This window comes from Hyla sarda, unplaced genomic scaffold (genome assembly GCF_029499605.1).
Source record: "Hyla sarda isolate aHylSar1 unplaced genomic scaffold, aHylSar1.hap1 scaffold_1342, whole genome shotgun sequence".
In the NCBI taxonomy this organism is placed as follows: Eukaryota; Metazoa; Chordata; class Amphibia; order Anura; family Hylidae; genus Hyla; species Hyla sarda.
Window position 1 is genome coordinate 19,502 of NW_026607968.1, and position 23,064 is coordinate 42,565.

At 48.0% G+C, this 23,064-nt stretch overlaps 1 protein-coding gene across 1 annotated transcript in view; it reads left to right on the forward strand.

The window, feature by feature from the left end:
- Positions 1-23,064, forward strand: part of LOC130305904 (ATP-binding cassette sub-family C member 8-like) — a gene marked incomplete at its 5' end in the record, with an annotated part of 52,170 nt that overhangs the window by 19,192 nt on the left and 9,914 nt on the right. Inside the window, 8 exon segments of the mRNA XM_056552041.1 lie at positions 3,148-3,240; positions 7,737-7,839; positions 8,314-8,418; positions 9,190-9,310; positions 9,385-9,515; positions 9,595-9,673; positions 17,057-17,165; positions 17,280-17,383. Of these exon segments, the coding sequence (XP_056408016.1) occupies positions 3,148-3,240; positions 7,737-7,839; positions 8,314-8,418; positions 9,190-9,310; positions 9,385-9,515; positions 9,595-9,673; positions 17,057-17,165; positions 17,280-17,383 (845 nt within the window).

Sequence of the window (23,064 nt, forward strand, 5' to 3'; positions counted from 1 at the left end):
GAATCTGTGACCCTGCTGTGTAATAAGAATGATAGGAAGCTGTGACCCCGCAGTGTAATAAGAATGAGAGGAAGCTGTGATCAGGCAGTGTAATAAGAATGATAGGAAGCTGTGATCCCACAGTGTAATAAGAATGAGAGGAAGCTGTGATCACGCAGTGTAATAAGAATGAGAGGAAGCTGTGACCCCGGAGTATTATAAGAATGAGAGGAAGCTGTGACCCCGCAGTGTAATAAGAATGAGAGGAAGCTGTGACCCTGCAGTGTAATAAGAATGATAGGAAGCTGTGACACCACAGTGTAATAAGAATGAGAGGAAGCTGTGACCCCGCAGTGTAATAAGAATGATAGGAAGCTGTGACCCCGCAGTGTAATAAGAATGATAGGAAGCTGTGACCCTGCAGTGTAATAAGAATGAGAGGAAGCTGTGACCCCGCAGTGTAATAAGAATGATAGGAAGCTGTGACACCACAGTGTAATAAGAATGATAGGAAGCTGTGACCCCGCAGTGTAATAAGAATGATAGGAAGCTGTGACCCTGCAGTGTAATAAGAATGATAGGAAGCTGTGACCCCACAGTGTAATAAGAATGATAGGAAGCCGTGACCCCACAGTGTAAAAAGTATGATAGGAAGCTGTGACCCCGCAGTGTAATAAGAATGATAGGAAGCTGTGACCCCACAGTGTAATAAGAATGATAGGAAGCTGTGACCCCACAGTGTAATAAGAATGAGAGGAAGCTGTGACCCCGCAGTGTTATAAGATTGAGAGGAAGCTTTGACCCCACAGTGTGGTAAGAATGAGAGGAAGCTTTGACCCCGCAGTGTAATAAGAATGATAGGAAGCTGTGATCACGCAGTGTAATAAGAATGAGAGGAAGCTGTGACCCCATAGTGTAATAAGAATGAGAGGAAGCTGTGACCCCACAGTGTAATAAGAATGATAGGAAGCTGTGACCCCACAGTGTAATAAGAATGAGAGGAAGCTGTGACCCCGCAGTGTAATAAGAATAGGAAGCTGTGACCCCACAGTGTAATAAGAATGAGAGGAATCTGTGACCCTGCTGTGTAATAAGAATGATAGGAAGCTGTGACCCCGCAGTGTAATAAGAATGAGAGGAAGCTGTGATCAGGCAGTGTAATAAGAATGATAGGAAGCTGTGATCCCACAGTGTAATAAGAATGAGAGGAAGCTGTGATCACGCAGTGTAATAAGAATGAGAGGAAGCTGTGACCCCGGAGTATTATAAGAATGAGAGGAAGCTGTGACCCCGCAGTGTAATAAGAATGAGAGGAAGCTGTGACCCTGCAGTGTAATAAGAATGATAGGAAGCTGTGACACCACAGTGTAATAAGAATGAGAGGAAGCTGTGACCCCGCAGTGTAATAAGAATGATAGGAAGCTGTGACCCCGCAGTGTAATAAGAATGATAGGAAGCTGTGACCCTGCAGTGTAATAAGAATGAGAGGAAGCTGTGACCCCGCAGTGTAATAAGAATGATAGGAAGCTGTGACACCACAGTGTAATAAGAATGATAGGAAGCTGTGACCCCGCAGTGTAATAAGAATGATAGGAAGCTGTGACCCTGCAGTGTAATAAGAATGATAGGAAGCTGTGACCCCACAGTGTAATAAGAATGATAGGAAGCCGTGACCCCACAGTGTAAAAAGTATGATAGGAAGCTGTGACCCCGCAGTGTAATAAGAATGATAGGAAGCTGTGACCCCACAGTGTAATAAGAATGATAGGAAGCTGTGACCCCACAGTGTAATAAGAATGAGAGGAAGCTGTGACCCCGCAGTGTTATAAGATTGAGAGGAAGCTTTGACCCCACAGTGTGGTAAGAATGAGAGGAAGCTTTGACCCCGCAGTGTAATAAGAATGATAGGAAGCTGTGATCACGCAGTGTAATAAGAATGAGAGGAAGCTGTGACCCCATAGTGTAATAAGAATGAGAGGAAGCTGTGACCCCACAGTGTAATAAGAATGATAGGAAGCTGTGACCCCACAGTGTAATAAGAATGAGAGGAAGCTGTGACCCCGCAGTGTAATAAGAATAGGAAGCTGTGACCCCACAGTGTAATAAGAATGAGAGGAATCTGTGACCCTGCTGTGTAATAAGAATGATAGGAAGCTGTGACCCCGCAGTGTAATAAGAATGAGAGGAAGCTGTGATCAGGCAGTGTAATAAGAATGATAGGAAGCTGTGATCCCACAGTGTAATAAGAATGAGAGGAAGCTGTGATCACGCAGTGTAATAAGAATGAGAGGAAGCTGTGACCCCGGAGTATTATAAGAATGAGAGGAAGCTGTGACCCCGCAGTGTAATAAGAATGAGAGGAAGCTGTGACCCTGCAGTGTAATAAGAATGATAGGAAGCTGTGACACCACAGTGTAATAAGAATGAGAGGAAGCTGTGACCCCGCAGTGTAATAAGAATGATAGGAAGCTGTGACCCCGCAGTGTAATAAGAATGATAGGAAGCTGTGACCCTGCAGTGTAATAAGAATGAGAGGAAGCTGTGACCCCGCAGTGTAATAAGAATGATAGGAAGCTGTGACCCCGCAGTGTAATAAGAATGATAGGAAGCTGTGACCCCGCAGTGTAATAAGAATGATAGGAAGCCGTGACCCCACAGTGTAATAAGAATGATAGGAAGCTGTGACCCCACAGTGTAATAAGAATTATAGGAAGCTGTGACCCCACAGTGTAATAAGAATGATAGGAAGCTGTGACCCCACAGTGTAATAAGAATGATAGGAAGCTGTGACCCCACAGTGTAATAAGAATGATAGGAAGCTGTGACCCCGCAGTGTAATAAGAATAGGAAGCTGTGACCCCGCAGTGTAATAAGAATGATAGGAAGCTGTGACCCCGCAGTGTAATAAGAATGATAGGAAGCTGTGACCCCACAGTGTAATAAGAATGATAGGAAGCTGTGACCCCACAGTGTAATAAGAATGAGAGGAAGCTGTGACCCCACAGTGTAATAAGAATGAGAGGAAGCTGTGACCCCGCAGTGTAATAAGAATGATAGGAAGCTGTGACCCTGCAGTGTAATAAGAATGAGAGGAAGCTGTGACCCCCGAGTATTATAAGCTCCATTCACTATTTTTTCTGCACTAAGAAAATATTATTGTGGTTGCAGGGATCTACAGCAGGTGGAGGACGGTACGCAGCTCCCCCTGCTGGCACACTTCTCCGAAACAGTGGAAGGACTGACCACCATACGCGCCTTCAGGTAATGGCCAAGTCCGGGATGTGTCCAGGTGATGTGGTGTCCGTCGTGTGTCCAGGTGATGTGGTGTCTGTGTGTGTCCAGGTGATGTAGTATCCGGTGTTTGTCCAGATGATGTGGTATCCGGTGTGTGTCCAGGTGATGTGGTGTCTGTGTGTGTCCAGGTGATGTGGTGTCTGTGTGTGTCCAGGTGATGTAGTATCCGGTGTTTGTCCAGATGATGTGGTATCCGGTGTGTGTCCAGGTGATGTGGTGTCCGTCGTGTGTCCAGGTGATGTGGTGTCCGTCGTGTGTCCAGGTGATGTAGTATCCGGTGTTTGTCCAGGTGATGTGGTGTCTGTGTGTGTGTGTCCAGGTGATGTGGTGTCTGTGTGTGTGTCCAGGTGATGTGGTGTCTGTGTGTGTGTGTCCAGGTGATGTGGTGTCTGTGTGTGTGTGTCCAGGTGATGTGGTGTCTGTGTGTGTCCAGGTGATGTGGTGTCTATGTGTGTGTCCAGGTGATGTGGTGTCTGTGTGTGTGTGTCCAGGTGATGTGGTGTCCGTCGTGTGTCCAGGTGATGTGGTGTCTGTGTGTGTGTCCAGGTGATGTGGTGTCTGTGTGTGTGTCCAGGTGATGTGGTGTCCGTCGTGTGTGTCCAGGTGATGTGGTGTCTGTGTGTGTGTCCAGGTGATGTGGTGTGTGTGTGTGTGTCCAGGTGATGTGGTGTCTATGTGTGTGTCCAGGTGATGTGGTGTCTGTGTGTGTGTGTCCAGGTGATGTGGTGTCCGTCGTCTGTGTGTCCAGGTGATGTGGTGTCTGTGTGTGTGTCCAGGTGATGTGGTGTCCGTCGTGTGTGTCCAGGTGATGTGGTGTCTGTGTGTGTCCAGGTGATGTGGTGTCCGTTGTGTGTGTGTCCAGGTGATGTGGTGTCTGTGTGTGTGTCCAGGTGATGTGGTGTCCGTTGTGTGTGTCCAGGTGATGTGGTGTCTGTGTGTGTCCAGGTGATGTGGTGTCCGTTGTGTGTGTGTCCAGGTGATGTGGTGTCCGTGTGTGTGTGTCCAGGTGATGTGGTGTCCGTGTGTGTGTGTCCAGGTGATGTGGTGTCTGTGTGTGTGTGTCCAGGTGATGTGGTGTCTGTGCGTGTGTGTCCAGGTGATGTGGTGTCTGTGTGTGTGTGTCCAGGTGATGTGGTGTCTGTGTGTGTGTGTCCAGGTGATGTGGTGTCTGTGTGTGTGTGTCCAGGTGATGTGGTGTCTGTGCGTGTGTTCAGGTGATGTGGTGTCTGTGTGTGTGTGTCCAGGTGATGTGGTGTCTGTGTGTGTGTGTCCAGGTGATGTGGTGTCTGTGTGTGTGTCCAGGTGATTTGGTGTCTGTGTGTGTGTGTGTCCAGGTGAGGTAGTATCCGGTGTTTGTCCAGATGATGTGGTATCCGGTGTGTGTCCAGGTGATGTGGTGTCTGTGTGTGTGTGTCCAGGTGATGTGGTGTCTGTGTGTGTCCAGGTGATGTGGTGTCCGTTGTGTGTCCGTCCAGGTGATGTGGTGTCCGTTAAGTGTGTGTCCAGGTGATGTGGTGTCCGTTAAGTGTGTGTCCAGGTGATGTGGTGTCTGTGTGTGTGTGTCCAGGTGATGTGGTGTCTGTGTGTGTGTGTCCAGGTGATGTGGTGTCCGTCGTCTGTGTGTCCAGGTGATGTGGTGTCCGTCGTCTGTGTGTCCAGGTGATGTGGTGTCTGTGTGTGTGTCCAGGTGATGTGGTGTCCGTCGTGTGTGTCCAGGTGATGTGGTGTCTGTGTGTGTCCAGGTGATGTGGTGTCCGTTGTGTGTGTGTCCAGGTGATGTGGTGTCTGTGTGTGTGTCCAGGTGATGTGGTGTCCGTTGTGTGTGTCCAGGTGATGTGGTGTCTGTGTGTGTCCAGGTGATGTGGTGTCCGTTGTGTGTGTGTCCAGGTGATGTGGTGTCTGTGTGTGTGTGTCCAGGTGATGTGGTGTCTGTGTGTGTGTGTCCAGGTGATGTGGTGTCTGTGCGTGTGTGTCCAGGTGATGTGGTGTCTGTGTGTCCAGGTGATGTGGTGTCTGTGCGTGTGTGTCCAGGTGATGTGGTGTCTGTGTGTGTGTGTCAAGGTGATGTGGTGTCTGTGTGTGTGTGTCCAGGTGATGTGGTGTCTGTGTGTGTGTGTCCAGGTGATGTGGTGTCCGTCGTCTGTGTGTCCAGGTGATGTGGTGTCCGTCGTGTGTGTCCAGGTGACGTGGTGTCTGTGTGTGTGTGTCCAGGTGATGTGGTGTCCGTTGTGTGTGTGTCCAGGTGATGTGGTGTCCGTTAAGTGTGTGTCCAGGTGATGTGGTGTCCATCGTGTGTGTCCAGGTGACGTGGTGTCTGTGTGTCCAGGTGATGTGGTGTCCGTCGTGTGTGTCCAGGTGACGTGGTGTCTGTGTGTGTGTCCAGGTGACGTGGTGTCTGTGTGTGTGTCCAGGTGATGTGGTGTCCGTCGTCTGTGTGTCCAGGTGATGTGGTGTCCGTCGTCTGTGTGTCCAGGTGATGTGGTGTCCGTTGTGTGTGTGTCCAGGTGATGTGGTGTCTGTGTGTCCAGGTGATGTAGTGTCTGTGTGTGTGTGTCCAGGTGATGTGGTGTCTCTGTGTGTCCAGGTTATTTGGTGTCCGTTGTGTGTGTGTCCAGGTGATGTGGTGTCTGTGTGTGTGTGTCCAGGTTATTTGGTGTCCGTTGTGTGTGTGTCCAGGTGATGTGGTGTCTGTGTGTGTGTGTCCAGGTGATGTGGTGTCTGTGTGTCCAGGCGATGTGGTGTCTGTGTGTGTCCAGGTGATGTGGTGTCCGTTGTGTGTGTGTCCAGGTGATGTGGTGTCTGTGTGTGTGTGTCCAGGTGATGTGGTGTCTGTGTGTGTCCAGGTGATGTGGTGTCCGTTGTGTGTGTGTCCAGGTGATGTGGTGTCTGTGTGTGTGTGTCCAGGTGATGTGGTGTCTGTGTGTGTGTGTCCAGGTGATGTGGTGTCTGTGTGTGTGTGTCCAGGTGATGTGGTGTCTGTGTGGGTCCAGGTGATGTGGTGTCCGTTGTGTGTGTGTCCAGGTGATGTGGTGTCTGTGTGTGTGTGTCCAGGTGATGTGGTGTCCATCGTGTGAGTCCAGGTGACGTGGTGTCTGTGTGTGTGTCCAGGTGATGTTGTGTCTGTGTGTGTGTGTGTCCAGGTGATGTGGTGTCTGTGCGTGTGTGTCCAGGTGATGTGGTGTCTGTGTGGGTCCAGGTGATGTGGTGTCCGTTGTGTGTGTGTCCAGGTGATGTGGTGTCTGTGTGTGTGTGTCCAGGTGATGTGGTGTCCATCGTGTGAGTCCAGGTGACGTGGTGTCTGTGTGTGTGTGTCCAGGTGATGTTGTGTCTGTGTGTGTGTGTGTCCAGGTGATGTGGTGTCCGTTGTGTGTGTGTCCAGGTGACGTGGTGTCTGTGCGTGTGTGTCCAGGTGATGTGGTGTCTGTGTGTGTGTGTCCAGGTGACGTGGTGTCTGTGTGTGTGTGTCCAGGTGATGTGGTGTCTGTGTGTGTCCAGGTGATGTGGTGTCTGTGTGTGTGTGTCCAGGTGATGGGGTGTTCGTTGTGTGTGTGTCCAGGTGATGTGGTGTCTGTGTGCGTGTGTGTCCAGGTGATGTGGTGTCCGTTGTGTGTGTGTCCAGGTGATGTGGTGTCTGTGTGCGTGTGTGTCCAGGTGATGTGGTGTCCATCGTGTGTGTCCAGGTGATGTGGTGTCTGTGTGTGTGTGTCCAGGTGATGTGGTGTCTGTGTGTGTGTGTCCAGGTGATTTGGTGTCTGTGTGTGTCCAGGTGATGTGGTGTCTGTGTGTGTCCAGGTGATGTGGTGTCTGTGTGTGTCCAGGTGATGTGGTGTCTGTCTGTGTGTGTGTGTCCAGGTGATGTGGTGTCCGTTGTGTGTGCGTGTGTGTGTGTCCAGGTGATGTGGTGTCTGTGTGTGTGTCCAGGTGATGTGGTGTCCATCGTGTGTGTCCAGGTGACGTGGTGTCTGTGTGTGTGTCCAGGTGATGTGGTGTCTGTGTGTGTGTGTCCAGGTGATTTGGTGTCTGTGTGTGTCCAGGTGATGTGGTGTGTGTGTGTGTGTGTCCAGGTGATGTGGTGTCTGTGTGTGTCCAGGTGATGTGGTGTCTGTCTGTGTGTGTGTGTCCAGGTGATGTGGTGTCCGTTGTGTGTGCGTGTGTGTGTGTGTCCAGGTGATGTGGTGTCTGTGTGTGTGTCCAGGTGATGTGGTGTCCATCGTGTGTGTCCAGGTGATGTGGTGTCTGTGTGTGCGTCCAGGTGATGTGGTGTCTGTGTGTGTGTCCAGGTGATGTGGTGTCCATCGTGTGTGTCCAGGTGACGTGGTGTCTGTGTGTGTGTCCAGGTGATGTTGTCTCCGTCGTCTGTGTGTCCAGGTGATGCCCTAGTGTAGATGCATGACCTTGCTCTGTCCATGTCGTGGTTTCCAGTCGCTCCCGTAGTTATGATCTGTGACTTTTCTCTCTTCCAGGTACGAGGCAAGATTCAGGCAGAAGCTCCTAGAACTCACAGACTCAAACAACATTGCATCTCTTTTCCTTACAGCAGCCAACCGATGGCTGGAGGTGCGCATGGTGAGTTCTGAGGGAGGGTGGTGAGGGAGCGGAGGCAGTAATAGGAGGTGCGCAGGGAGAGTTCTGAGGGAGGGTGGTGAGGGAGCGGAGGCAGTAATAGGAGGTGCGCATGGAGAGTTCTGAGGGAGGGTAGTGAGGGAGCGGGGGCAGTAATAGGAGGTGCGCATGGAGAGTTCAGAGGGAGGGTAGTGAGGGAGCGGGGGCAGTAATAGGAGGTGCGCATGGAGAGTTCAGAGGGAGGGTAGTGAGGGAGCGGGGGCAGTAATAGGAGGTGCGCATGGAGAGTTCAGAGGGAGGGTGGTGAGGGAGCGGGGGCAGAAATAGGAGGTGCGCATGGAGAGTTCAGAGGGAGGGTAGTGAGGGAGCGGGGGCAGTAATAGGAGGTGCGCATGGAGAGTTCAGAGGGAGGGTAGTGAGGGAGCGGGGGCAGTGATAGAGCTTCTTGTGTATTATGGTCTCCCCCTCTTGTTGCAGGAATACATCGGGGCGTGCGTGGTCCTGGTCGCTGCCGTGGCCTCCATCACCTACTCTGTGCTACCAGCCGGTCAGGTTGGGCTCGGACTCACTTACGCTCTAATGGTAAAGATTATTTCTGAAATATTGTGTGTGAAATGGGAGGTTTGGACCCCACTGACCTCACATACAGAGACCACTGCAGTACAGAGAGGAAGGGCTAGAGCGCGGGTGATGGCGGCCATACGGGATGTCTCCCTGCTCTCCTGAATGACAGCTCTGCGGCACCACATCTCCAACATCACAACATTTCTGGGCTGTTTAGCAGTCTGGGAAAGCTGGGTGACACCTTTTAAAAGAGATACAGTGACAGCCATGATGATTTTCATCCATCTCCTTAGAAACCAATAAAACAATGACAGAATAAACAAATCCCATAGTCATGTTTGTATATATGTCTGTGGTGTTGTGTACATATAGGTTTCTGTGTTGTATGAGTTTGTATATGTTGTCTGTAGTGTTGTATGTGTTAATGTGCTTGTATATGTCTGTAGTGCTGTGTACTTGTATGTTGTGTATGTTTCTATGTATTTGAGTTTGTATATGTTGTCTGAGGTGGTCTGTTGTAGTGTTGTGTACTTGTATGTTGTATTTGCATATGTTGTATAAGTATCTGTGCTTGCATATTGTGTCTGCGGTGTTGTGTACCTGTATGTTGTATTTTTTTCTGTGTGTGCATAATGTTTTGTATATGTTTTTCCATCTGTTGTCTATGATGTTATTATAATTATTACCTCACTGGTTGGGGTCCCTGCAGTGTATAATGATGTGATTTGCGCAGTCAGATGTGTATATTTTGTGTACACAAGGTTTTACCATGGCCGCCGTGTCCTGCAGGTCTCTAACTACCTGAACTGGATGGTGCGTAACCTGTCCGACATGGAGATCCAGCTGGGAGCGGTGAAGAGGATTAACAGCCTCCTGAAGACCGAGCCGGAGAACTACAAGGGTCTCCTATGTAAGTTTCAGAGCTCCGCCCATCCATGAGTTCACATGACCAGCTCATGAATAATTAATGTTCCCCTCACGCAGCCGCCTCCCAGATCCCACAGAACTGGCCGGACCGAGGCGAAATCCAGATCCAGAACCTGAGCGTGCGCTACGACAGCTCCTTGAAACCAGTGCTGAAGCACGTGAACGCTCACATCACCCCGGGACAGAAGGTGGGAGAGGACTGATGGGAGTAGTAGTCCTGAGGGTCATCGGAACAATGGAAACTAACCAGTCTCTCTGTCACAACAGATCGGAATTTGTGGGAGAACAGGCAGCGGGAAATCCTCCTTCTCACTGGCGTTTTTCAGGATGGTGGACACATTCCAGGGTGAGAGCCATGTAAAAGTAATATAAAGGGGGAGAAGTGGAAGCGGGATAACAGTGAGGAGGCAGGATAACAGTGAGGGGGTGAGATAACAGTGAGGGGACGAGTTAATAGTAAGGGAGCAGGACAGATATAACAGTGAGGGGGCGGGATAACAGTGTGGGGGCGGGATAACAGTGAGGGGGTGAGATAACAGTGAGGGGACGAGTTAATAGTAAGGGAGCAGGATAGAGATAACAGTGAGGGGGCGGGATAACAGTGAGGGGGCGGGATAACAGTGAGGGGGTGAGATAACAGTGAGGGGACGAGTTAATAGTAAGGGAGCAGGATAGAGATAACAGTGAGGGGGCGGGATAACAGTGAGGGGGCGGGATAACAGTGAGGGGGCGGGATAACAGTGAGGGGACGAGTTAATAGTAAGGGAGCAGGATAGAGATAACAGTGAGGGGGCGGGATAACAGTGAGGGGGCGGGATAACAGTGAGGGGACGAGTTAATAGTAAGGGAGCAGGATAGAGATAACAGTGAGGGGGCGGGATAACAGTGAGGGGGCGGGATAACAGTGAGGGGACGAGTTAATAGTAAGGGAGCAGGATAGAGATAACAGTGAGGGGGCGGGATAACAGTGAGGGGACGAGTTAATAGTAACAGAGCAGGACAGGGATAACAGTGAGGGGGCGGGATAACAGTGAGGGGACGAGTTAATAGTAACAGAGCAGGACGGATAACAGTGAGGGGGCGGGATAACAGTGAGGGGGCGGGATAACAGTGAGGGGACGAGTTAATAGTAACAGAGCAGGACAGGGATAACAGTGAGGGGGCGGGATAACAGTGAGGGGACGAGATAACAGTGAGGGGACGAGTTAATAGTTAGGGGGCGGGATAACAGTGAGGGGACAGGATAACAGTGAGGGGACGAGTTAATAGTAAGGGAGCAGGACAGGGATAACAGTGAGGGGGCGGGATAACAGTGATGGGACGTGTTAATAGTAAGGGAGCAGGACAGGGATAACAGTGAGTGGGTGGGATAACAGTGAGGGGGCGGGATAACAGTGAGGGGACGAGTTAATAGTAAGGGAGCAGGACAGGGATAACAGTGAGTGGGTGGGATAACAGTGAGGGGGCGGGATAACAGTGAGGGGACGAGTTAATAGTAACAGAGCAGGACAGGCATAACAGTGAGGGGGCGGGATAACAGTGAGGAGGCAGGATAACAGTGAGGGGACGAGTTAATAGGAAGGGAGCAGGACAGGGATAACAGTGAGTGGGTGGGACAATAGTGAGTGGGTGGGACAATAGTGAGTGGGTGGGACAATAGTGAGGGGTCGGGACAATAGCGAGGGGACGAGTTAATAGTAAGGGAGCAGGGTAGAGATAACAGTGAGGAGGTGGGATAACAGTGAGGGGACGAGTTAATAGTAAGGGAGGAGGATAGAGATAACAGTGAGGAAACGGGATAACAGTGAGGGGACGAGTTAATAGTAAGGGAGTAGGATAGGGATAACAGTGAGGAAGTGGGATAACAGTGAGGGGGTGGGATAACAGTGAGGGGACGAGTTAATAGTAACAGAGCAGGACAGGGATAACAGTGAGGGGGCGGGATAACAGTGAGGGGACGAGTTAATAGTAAGGGAGCAGGACAGGGATAACAGTGAGTGGGTGGAATAACAGTGAGGGGGCGGGATAACAGTGATGGGACGTGTTAATAGTAAGGGAGCAGGACAGGGATAACAGTGAGTGGGTGGGATAACAGTGAGGGGGCGGGATAACAGTGAGGGGACGAGTTAATAGTAACAGAGCAGGACAGGCATAACAGTGAGGGGGCGGGATAACAGTGAGGAGGCGGGATAACAGTGAGGGGACGAGTTAATAGTAAGGGAGCAGGATAGAGATAACAGTGAGGAGGCGGGATAACAGTGAGGGGACGAGTTAATAGTAAGGGAGTAGGATAGAGATAACAGTGAGGGGGCGGGATAACAGTGAGGGGGCAGGATAACAGTGAGTGGACGAGTTAATAGGAAGGGAGCAGGAAAGGGATACCAGTGAGTGGGTGGGATAACAGTGAGAGGGTGGGACAATAGTGAGGGGGCGGGATAACAGTGAGGGGATGAGTTAGTAGTAAGGGAGCAGGACAGGGAAAACAGTGAGTGGGTGGGACAATAGTGAGTGGGTGGGACAATAGTGAGTGGGTGGGACAATAGTGAGGGGTCGGGACAATAGCGAGGGGACGAGTTAATAGTAAGGGAGCAGGATAGAGATAACAGTGAGGAGGCGGGTTAACAGTGAGGGGACGAGTTAATAGTAAGGGAGTAGGATAGGGATAACAGTGAGGAGGTGGGATAACAGTGAGGGGGCGGGATAACAGTGAGGGGACGAGTTAATAGTAAGGGAGCAGGATAGAGATAACAGGGAGGAGGCGGGATAACAGTGAGGGGACGAGTTAATAGTAAGGGAGTAGGATAGGGATAACAGTGAGGAGGTGGGATAACAGTGAGGGGGCGGGATAACAGTGAGGGGACGAGTTAATAGTAAGGGAGCAGGATAGAGATAACAGTGAGGGGGCGGGATAACAGTGAGGGGACGAGTTAATAGTAAGGGAGCAGGATAGAGATAACAGTGAGGGGGCGGGATAACAGTGAGGGGGCGGGATAACAGTGAGGGGACGAGTTAATAGTAACAGAGCAGGACAGGGATAACAGTGAGGGGGCGGGATAACAGTGAGGGGGCGAGATAACAGTGAGGGGACGAGTTAATAGTAACAGAGCAGGACAGGGATAACCGTGAGGGGGCGAGATAACAGTGAGGGGACGAGTTAATAGTAACAGAGCAGGACAGGGATAACAGTGAGGGGGCGGGATAACAGTGAGGGGGCGAGATAACAGTGAGGGGACGAGTTAATAGTAACAGAGCAGGACAGGGATAACCGTGAGGGGGTGAGATAACAGTGAGGGGACGAGTTAATAGTAACAGAGCAGGACAGGGATAACAGTGAGGGGGTAGGATAACAGTGAGGGGACCAGTTAATAGTAACAGAGCAGGACAGGGATAACAGTGAGGGGGCGGGATAACAGTGAGGGGACAAGTTAATAGTAAGGGAGCAGGACAGGGATAACAGTGAGGGGGCGGGATAACAGTGAGGGGACGAGTTAATAGTAAGGGAGCAGGACGGATAACAGTGAGGGGGCGGGATAACAGTGAGGGGGCGGGATAACAGTGAGGGGACGAGTTAATAGTAAGGGAGCAGGACAGGGATAACAGTGAGGGGGCGGGATAACAGTGAGGGGACAAGTTAATAGTAACAGAGCAGGACAGGGATAACAGTGAGGAGGTGGGATAACAGTGAGGGGACGAGTTAATAGTAAGGGAGCAGGACAGGGATAACAGTGAGGGGGCGAGATAACAGTGAGGGGACGAGTTAATAGTAAGGGAGCAGGACGGATAACAGTGAGGGGGCGGGATAACAGTGAGGAGAGAGTTAATAGTAACAGAGCAGGACAGGGATAACAGTGAGGGGGCGGGATAACAGTGAGGGGGCGGGATAACAGTGAGTGGACGAGTTAATAGTAAGGGAGTAGGATAGAGATAACAGTGAGGGGGCGGGATAACAGTGAGGGGGCGGGATAACAGTGAGGGGGCGGGATAACAGTGAGTGGACGAGTTAATAGGAAGGGAGCAGGAAAGGGATACCAGTGAGTGGGTGGGATAACAGTGAGAGGGTGGGACAATAGTGAGGGGGCGGGATAACAGTGAGGGGATGAGTTAGTAGTAAGGGAGCAGGACAGGGAAAACAGTGAGTGGGTGGGACAATAGTGAGTGGGTGGGACAATAGTGAGTGGTCGGGACAATAGCGAGGGGACGAGTTAATAGTAAGGGAGCAGGATAGAGATAACAGTGAGGAGGCGGGTTAACAGTGAGGGGACGAGTTAATAGTAAGGGAGTAGGATAGGGATAACAGTGAGGAGGTGGGATAACAGTGAGGGGGCGGGATAACAGTGAGGGGACGAGTTAATAGTAAGGGAGCAGGATAGAGATAACAGTGAGGAGGCGGGATAACAGTGAGGGGACGAGTTAATAGTAAGGGAGTAGGATAGGGATAACAGTGAGGGGGCGGGATAACAGTGAGGGGACGAGTTAATAGTAAGGGAGCAGGATAGAGATAACAGTGAGGGGGCGGGATAACAGTGAGGGGGCGGGATAACAGTAAGGGAGTAGGATAGGGATAACAGTGAGGAGGTGGGATAACAGTGAGGGGGCGGGATAACAGTGAGGGGACGAGTTAATAGTAAGGGAGCAGGATAGAGATAACAGTGAGGGGGCGGGATAACAGTGAGGGGACGTGTTAATAGTAAGGGAGCAGGATAGAGATAACAGTGAGGGGGCGGGATAACAGTGAGGGGGCGGGATAACAGTGAGGGGACGAGTTAATAGTAAGGGAGTAGGATAGGGATAACAGTGAGGAGGTGGGATAACAGTGAGGGGGCGGGATAACAGTGAGGGGACGAGTTAATAGTAAGGGAGCAGGATAGGGATAACAGTGAGGAGGTGGGATAACAGTGAGGGGGCGGGATAACAGTGAGGGGACGAGTTAATAGTAAGGGAGCAGGATAGAGATAACAGTGAGGGGGCGGGATAACAGTGAGGGGGCGGGATAACAGTGAGGGGACGAGTTAATAGTAAGGGAGTAGGATAGGGATAACAGTGAGGAGGTGGGATAACAGTGAGGGGGCGGGATAACAGTGAGGGGACGAGTTAATAGTAAGGGAGCAGGATAGAGATAACAGTGAGGGGTGGGATAACAGTGAGGGGACGAGTTAATAGTAAGGGAGCAGGATACAGATAACAGTGAGGAGGTGGGATAACAGTGAGGGGACGAGTTAATAGTAAGGGAGTAGGATGAAGATAACAGTGAGGGGGTGAGTTAATAGTAAGGGAGTAGGATAGGGAAAACAGTGAGGAGGCGGGATAACAGTGAGGGGACGAGTTAATAGTAAGGGAGCAGGATAGAGATAACAGTGAGGGGGCGGGATAACAGTGAGGGGACGAGTTAATAGTAAGGGAGCAGGATAGGGATAACAGTGAGGGGGCGAGTTAATAGTAAGGGAGTAGGATGAAGATAACAGTGAGGGGGCGAGTTAATAGTAAGGGAGTAGGATGAAGATAACAGTGAGGGGGCGAGTTAATAGTAAGGGAGTAGGATAGGGAAAACAGTGAGGAGGCGGGATAACAGTGAGGGGACGAGTTAATAGTAAGGGAGTAGGATAGGGAAAACAGTGAGGAGGCGGGATAACAGTGAGGGGGTGAGTTAATAGTAAGGGAGTAGGATAGAGATAACAGTGAGGGGGCGGGATAACAGTGAGGGGGTGAGTTAATAGTAAGGGAGTAGGATAGAGATAACAGTGAGGGGGCGGGATAACATTGCGGGGACGAGTTAATAGTAAGGGAGCAGGATAGGGATAACAGTGAGGAGGTGGGATAACAGTGAGGGGGCGGGATAACAGTGAGGGGACGAGTTAATAGTAAGGGAGCAGGATAGAGATAACAGTGAGGGGGCAGGATAACAGTGAGGGGGCGGGATAACAGTGAGGGGACGAGTTAATAGTAAGGGAGTAGGATAGGGATAACAGTGAGGAGGTGGGATAACAGTGAGGGGGCGGGATAACAGTGAGGGGACGAGTTAATAGTAAGGGAGCAGGATAGAGATAACAGTGAGGGGTGGGATAACAGTGAGGGGGCGAGTTAATAGTAAGGGAGTAGGATGAAGATAACAGTGAGGGGGCGAGTTAATAGTAAGGGAGTAGGATAGGGAAAACAGTGAGGAGGCGGGATAACAGTGAGGGGGTGAGTTAATAGTAAGGGAGTAGGATAGAGATAACAGTGAGGGGGCGGGATAACAGTGAGGGGGTGAGTTAATAGTAAGGGAGTAGGATAGAGATAACAGTGAGGGGGCGGGATAACATTGCGGGGACGAGTTAATAGTAAGGGAGCAGGATAGGGATAACAGTGAGGAGGTGGGATAACAGTGAGGGGGCGAGTTAATAGTAAGGGAGTAGGATAGAGATAACAGTGAGGGGACGAGTTAATAGTAAGGGAGTAGGATAGAGATAACAGTGAGGGGACGAGTTAATAGTTAGGGGGTGGGATAACAGTGAGGGGGCGGGATAACAGTGAGGGGACGAGTTAATAGTAAGGGAGTAGGATAGGGATAGCTGAGTAGGTGGGATAACAGTGAGGGGACGGATAACAGTGAGGGGATGAGTTAATAGTAAGGGAGCAGGATAGGGATAATAGTGAGGGGGCGGGATAATAGTGAGGGGGGCGGGATAACAGTGAGGGGGTCGGATAACAGTGAGGGGTCGGGATAACAGTGAAGGCGCAGGATAACAGTGAGGGGACGAGTTAATAGTAAGGGAGCAGGATAGGGATAACTGAGTAGGTGGGATAACAGTGAGGGGGCGGGATAACAGTGAGGAGATGAGTTAATAGTAAGGGAGCAGGATAGGGATAACAGTGAGGGTGCGAGATAACAGTGAGGGGGGCGGGATAACAGTGAGGGGGCGGGATAACAGTGAGGGGACGAGTTAATAGTAAGGGAGCAGGACAGGGATAACAGTGAGGGGGCGGGAGAACAGTGAGGGGGTCGGATAACAGTGAGGGGGCGGGATAACAGTGAGGGCGCAGGATAACAGTGAGGGGACGAGTTAATAGTAAGGGAGCAGGATAGGGATAACTGAGTAGGTGGGATAACAGTGAGGGGGCGGGATAACAGTGAGGAGATGAGTTAATAGTAAGGGAGCAGGATAGGGATAACAGTGAGGGTGCGAGATAATAGTGAGGGGGGCGGGATAACAGTGAGGGGGCGGGATAACAGTGGAGGGACGAGTTAATAGTAAGGGAGCAGGACAGGGATAACAGTGAGGGGGCGGGAGAACAGTGAGGGGACGAGATAATAGTAAGGGAGCAGGATAGGGATAACTGAGTAGGTGGGATAACAGTGAGGGGGCGGGATAACAGTGAGGAGATGAGTTAATAGTAAGGGAGCAGGATAGGGATAACAGTGAGGGTGCGAGATAATAGTGAGGGGGGCGGGATAACAGTGAGGGGGCGGGATAACAGTGGAGGGACGAGTTAATAGTAAGGGAGCAGGACAGGGATAACAGTGAGGGGGCGGGAGAACAGTGAGGGGACGAGATAATAGTAAGGGAGCAGGATAGGGATAACTGAGTAGGTGGGATAACAGTGAGGAGATGAGTTAATAGTAAGGGAGCAGGATAGGGATAACAGTGAGGGTGCGAGATAACAGTGAGAGGGCGGGATAATAGTGAGGGGGCGGGATAACAGTGAGGGGGCGGGATAAAACTGTTATATTAATCCCTTCTATTTCCTTCAGGGCGCATTATAATTGATGGGATAGATATCGCTAAACTCCCGCTGCAGACATTGCGCTCTCGCCTTTCCATCATTCTTCAGGATCCGATATTATTCAGCGGTAGTATAAGGTAGACACAGGTTCACTGCTAGGATGTCACCAGAGATTGGCTTATTGTTCTCTGGTATCAGCCACCAGACTCCGCCACCTCAGATTTTTTTCATGAGTTTTGTCTTTAATGCAGATTTAATCTGGACCCGGAGAACAAATGCACAGACTGCGTCCTGTGGGAGGCGCTGGAGATCGCTCAGCTCAAACACGTGGTGAAGGCGCTACCTGGCGGACTGGGTGAGCAGCAGATACTATATAATACCCTTATATTACAGGACACTGAGCACTGTACAGTGAGGGGGGCAGATACTATATAATAATCTTATATTACAGGACACTGAGCTCTGTACAGTGAGGGGCATATACTATATAATAATCTTATATTACAGGACACTGAGCTCTGTACAGTGAGGGGGGCAGATACTATATAATAATCTTATATTATAGGACACTGAGCTCTGTAGAGTGAGGAGGCAGATACTATATAATACCCTTATATTACAGGACACTGAGCTCTGTACAGTGAGGGGGGCAGATACTATATAATAATCTTATATTACAGGACACTGAGCTCTGTACAGTGAGGGGCATATACTATATAATAATCTTATATTACAGGACACTGAGCTCTGTACAGTGAGGGGCAGATACTATATAATACCCTTATATTACAGGACACTGAGCTCTGTACAGTGAGGGGGGCAGATACTATGTAATAATCTTATATTACAGGACACTGAGCTCTGTACAGTGAGGGGGGCAGATACTATATAATAATCTTATATTACAGGACACTGAGCTCTGTACAGTGAGGAGGCAGATACTATATAATAATCTTATATTACAGGACACTGAGCTCTGTACAGTGAGGGGGCAGATACTATATAATAATCTTATATTACAGGACACTGAGCTCTGTACGGTGAGGGGGGCAGATACTATATAATAATCTTATATTACAGGACACTGAGCTCTGTACGGTGAGGGGGGCAGATACTATGTAATAATCTTATATTACAGGACACTGAGCTCTGTACAGTGAGGGGGGCAGATACTATATAATAATCTTATATTACAGGACACTGAGCTCTGTACGGTGAGGGGCAGATACTATATAATAATCTTATATTACAGGACACTGAGCTCTGTACAGTGAGGGGGCAGATACTATATAATAATCTTATATTACAGGACACTGAGCTCTGTACAGTGAGGGGGGCAGATACTATATAATAATCTTATATTACAGGACACTGAGCTCTGTACAGTGAGGGGCAGATACTATATAATAATCTTATATTACAGGACACTGAGCTCTGTACAGTGAGGGGGCAGATACTATGTAATAATCTTATATTACAGGACACTGAGCTCTGTACAGTGAGGGACAGATACTATATAATAATCTTATATTACAGGACACTGAGCTCTGTACAGTGAGGGGCAGATACTATATAATAATCTTATATTACAGGACACTGAGCTCTGTACAGTGAGGGGGCAGATACTATGTAATAATCTTATATTACAGGACACTGAGCTCTGTACAGTGAGGGGGCAGATACTATGTAATAATCTTATATTACAGGACACTGAGCTCTGTACAGTGAGGGGGCAGATACTATATAATAATCTTATATTACAGGACACTGAGCTCTGTACAGTGAGGGGGCAGATACTATATAATAATCTTATATTACAGGACACTGAGCTCTGTACAGTGAGGGGGGCAGATACTATATAATAATCTTATATTACAGGACACTGAGCTCTGTACAGTGAGGGGGGCAGATACTATATAATAATCTTATATTACAGGACACTGAGCTCTGTACAGTGAGGGGGCAGATACTATATAATAATCTTATATTACAGGACACTGAGCTCTGTACAGTGAGGGGGGCAGATACTATATAATAATCTTATATTACAGGACACTGAGCTCTGTACAGTGAGGGACAGATACTATATAATAATCTTATATTACAGGACACTGAGCTCTGTACAGTGAGGAGGCAGATACTATATAATACCCTTATATTACAGGACACTGAGCTCTGTACAGTGAGGGGGCAGATACTATATAATAATCTTATATTACAGGACACTGAGCTCTGTACAGTGAGGGGCAGATACTATATAATACCCTTATATTACAGGACACTGAGCTCTGTACAGTGAGGGGCAGATACTATATAATACCCTTATATTACAGGACACTGAGCTCTGTACGGTGAGGGGGGCAGATACTATATAATAATCTTATATTATAGGACACTGAGCTCTGTACGGTGAGGGGGGCAGATACTATATAATAATCTTATATTACAGGACACTGAGCTCTGTACAGTGAGGGGGCAGATACTATATAATAATCTTATATTACAGGACACTGAGCTCTGTACAGTGAGGGGCAGATACTATATAATACCCTTATATTACAGGACACTGAGCTCTGTACAGTGAGGGGCAGATACTATATAATCTTATATTACAGGACACTGAGCTCTGTACAGTGAGGGGGCAGATACTATATAATACCCTTATATTACAGGACACTGAGCTCTGTACAGTGAGGGGGCAGATACTATATAATAATCTTATATTACAGGACAATGAGCTCTGTACAGTGAGGGGGCAGATACTATATAATACCCTTATATTACAGGACACTGAGCTCTGTACAGTGAGGGGGCAGATACTATATAATAATCTTATATTACAGGACACTGAGCACTGTACAGTGAGGGGCAGATACTATATAATAATCTTATATTACAGGACACTGAGCTCTGTACAGTGAGGGGGCAGATACTATATAATACCCTTATATTACAGGACACTGAGCTCTGTACAGTGAGGGGGCAGATACTATATAATAATCTTATATTACAGGACACTGAGCTCTGTACGGTGAGGGGGGCAGATACTATATAATAATCTTATATTACAGGAAACTGAGCTCTGTACAGTGAGGGGGGCAGATACTATATAATAATCTTATATTACAGGACACTGAGCTCTGTACAGTGAGGGGGGCAGATACTATATAATAATCTTATATTACAGGACACTGAGCTCTTTACAGTGAGGGGCAGATACTATATAATAATCTTATATTACAGGACACTGAGCTCTGTACGGTGAGGGGGGCAGATACTATATAATAATCTTATATTACAGGACACTGAGCTCTGTACAGTGAGGGGCAGATACTATATAATACCCTTATATTACAGGACACTGAGCTCTGTACGGTGAGGGGGGCAGATACTATATAATAATCTTATATTACAGGACACTGAGCTCTGTACGGTGAGGGGGGCAGATACTATATATTGATCTTATATTACAGGACACTGAGCTCTGTACAGTGAGGGGCAGATACTATGTAATAATCTTATATTACAGGACACTGAGCTCTGTACAGTGAGGGGCAGATACTATATAATAATCTTATATTACAGGACACTGAGCTCTGTACAGTGAGGGGGGCAGATACTATATAATAATCTTATATTACAGGACACTGAGCTCTGTACAGTGAGGGGCAGATACTATGTAATAATCTTATATTACAGGACACTGAGCTCTGTACAGTGAGGGGCAGATACTATGTAATAATCTTATATTACAGGACACTGAGCTCTGTACAGTGAGGGGCAGATACTATATAATAATCTTATATTACAGGACACTGAGCTCTGTACAGTGAGGGGGGCAGATACTATATAATAATCTTATATTACAGGACACTGAGCTCTGTACAGTGAGGGGGCAGATACTATATAATAATCTTATATTACAGGACACTGAGCTCTGTACAGTGAGGGGGCAGATACTATATAATAATCTTATATTACAGGACACTGAGCTCTGTACAGTGAGGGGCAGATACTATATAATAATCTTATATTACAGGACACTGAGCTCTGTACAGTGAGGGGGGCAGATACTATATAATAATCTTATATTACAGGACACTGAGCTCTGTACAGTGAGGGGGGAGATACTATATAATAATCTTATATTACAGGACACTGAGCTCTGTACAGTGAGGGGGCAGATACTATATAATAATCTTATATTACAGGACACTAAGCTCTGTACAGTGAGGGGCAGATACTATATAATAATCTTATATTACAGGACACTGAGCTCTGTACAGTGAGGGGCAGATACTATATAATACCCTTATATTACAGGACACTGAGCTCTGTACAGTGAGGGGCAGATACTATATAATAATCTTATATTACAGGACACTGAGCTCTGTACGGTGAGGAGGCAGATACTATATAATAATCTTATATTACAGGACACTGAGCTCTGTACAGTGAGGAGGCAGATACTATATAATACCCTTATATTACAGGACACTGAGCTCTGTACGGTGAGGGGCAGATACTATATAATACCCTTATATTACAGGACACTGAGCTCTGTACAGTGAGGGGGGCAGATACTATATAATAATCTTATATTACAGGACACTGAGCTCTGTACGGTGAGGGGGGCAGATACTATATAATAATCTTATATTACAGGACACTGAGCTCTGTACAGTGAGGAGGCAGATACTATATAATACCCTTATATTACAGGACACTGAGCTCTGTACGGTGAGGGGGGCAGATACTATATAATAATCTTATATTACAGGACACTGAGCTCTGTACAGTGAGGAGGCAGATACTATATAATAATCTTATATTACAGGACACTGAGATCTGTACAGTGAGGAGGCAGATACTATATAATACCCTTATATTACAGGACACTGAGCTCTGTACGGTGAGGGGCAGATACTATATAATACCCTTATATTACAGGACACTGAGCTCTGTACAGTGAGGGGCAGATACTATATAATAATCTTATATTACAGGACACTGAGCTCTGTACAGTGAGGGGCTGATACTATATAATAATCTTATATGACAGGACACTGAGCTCTGTACAGTGAGGGGGCAGATACTATATAATAATCTTATATTACAGGACACTGAGCTCTGTACAGTGAGGGGGGCAGATACTATATAATAATCTTATATTACAGGACACTGAGCTCTGTACAGTGAGGGGGGCAGATACTATATAATAATCTTATATTACAGGACACTGAGCTCTGTACAGTGAGGGGCAGATACTATATAATACCCTTATATTACAGGACACTGAGCTCTGTACAGTGAGGGGGCAGATACTATATAATAATAATCTTATATTACAGGACACTGAGCTCTGTACAGTGAGGGGCAGATACTATATAATAATCTTATATCACAGGACACTGAGCTCTGTACAGTGAGGGGCAGATACTATATAATAATCTTATATTACAGGACACTGAGCTCTGTACGGTGAGGGGGGCAGATACTATATAATAATCTTATATTACAGGACACTGAGCTCTGTACAGTGAGGGGCAGATACTATATAATACCCTTAAATTACAGGACACTGAGCTCTGTACGGTGAGGGGCAGATACTATATAATAATCTTATATTACAGGACACTGAGCTCTGTACAGTGAGGGGGGCAGATACTATATAATAATCTTATATTACAGGACACTGAGCTCTGTACAGTGAGGGGCAGATACTATATAATAATCTTATATTACAGGACACTAAGCTCTGTACAGTGAGGGGCAGATACTATATAATAATCTTATATTACAGGACACTGAGCTCTGTACAGTGAGGGGCAGATACTATATAATCCCCTTATATTACAGGACACTGAGCTCTGTACAGTGAGGGGGGAAGATACTATATAATAATCTTATATTACAGGACACTGAGCTCTGTACAGTGAGGGGGGCAGATACTATATAATAATCTTATATTACAGGACACTGAGCTCTGTACAGTGAGGGGGGCAGATACTATATAATAATCTTATATTACAGGAC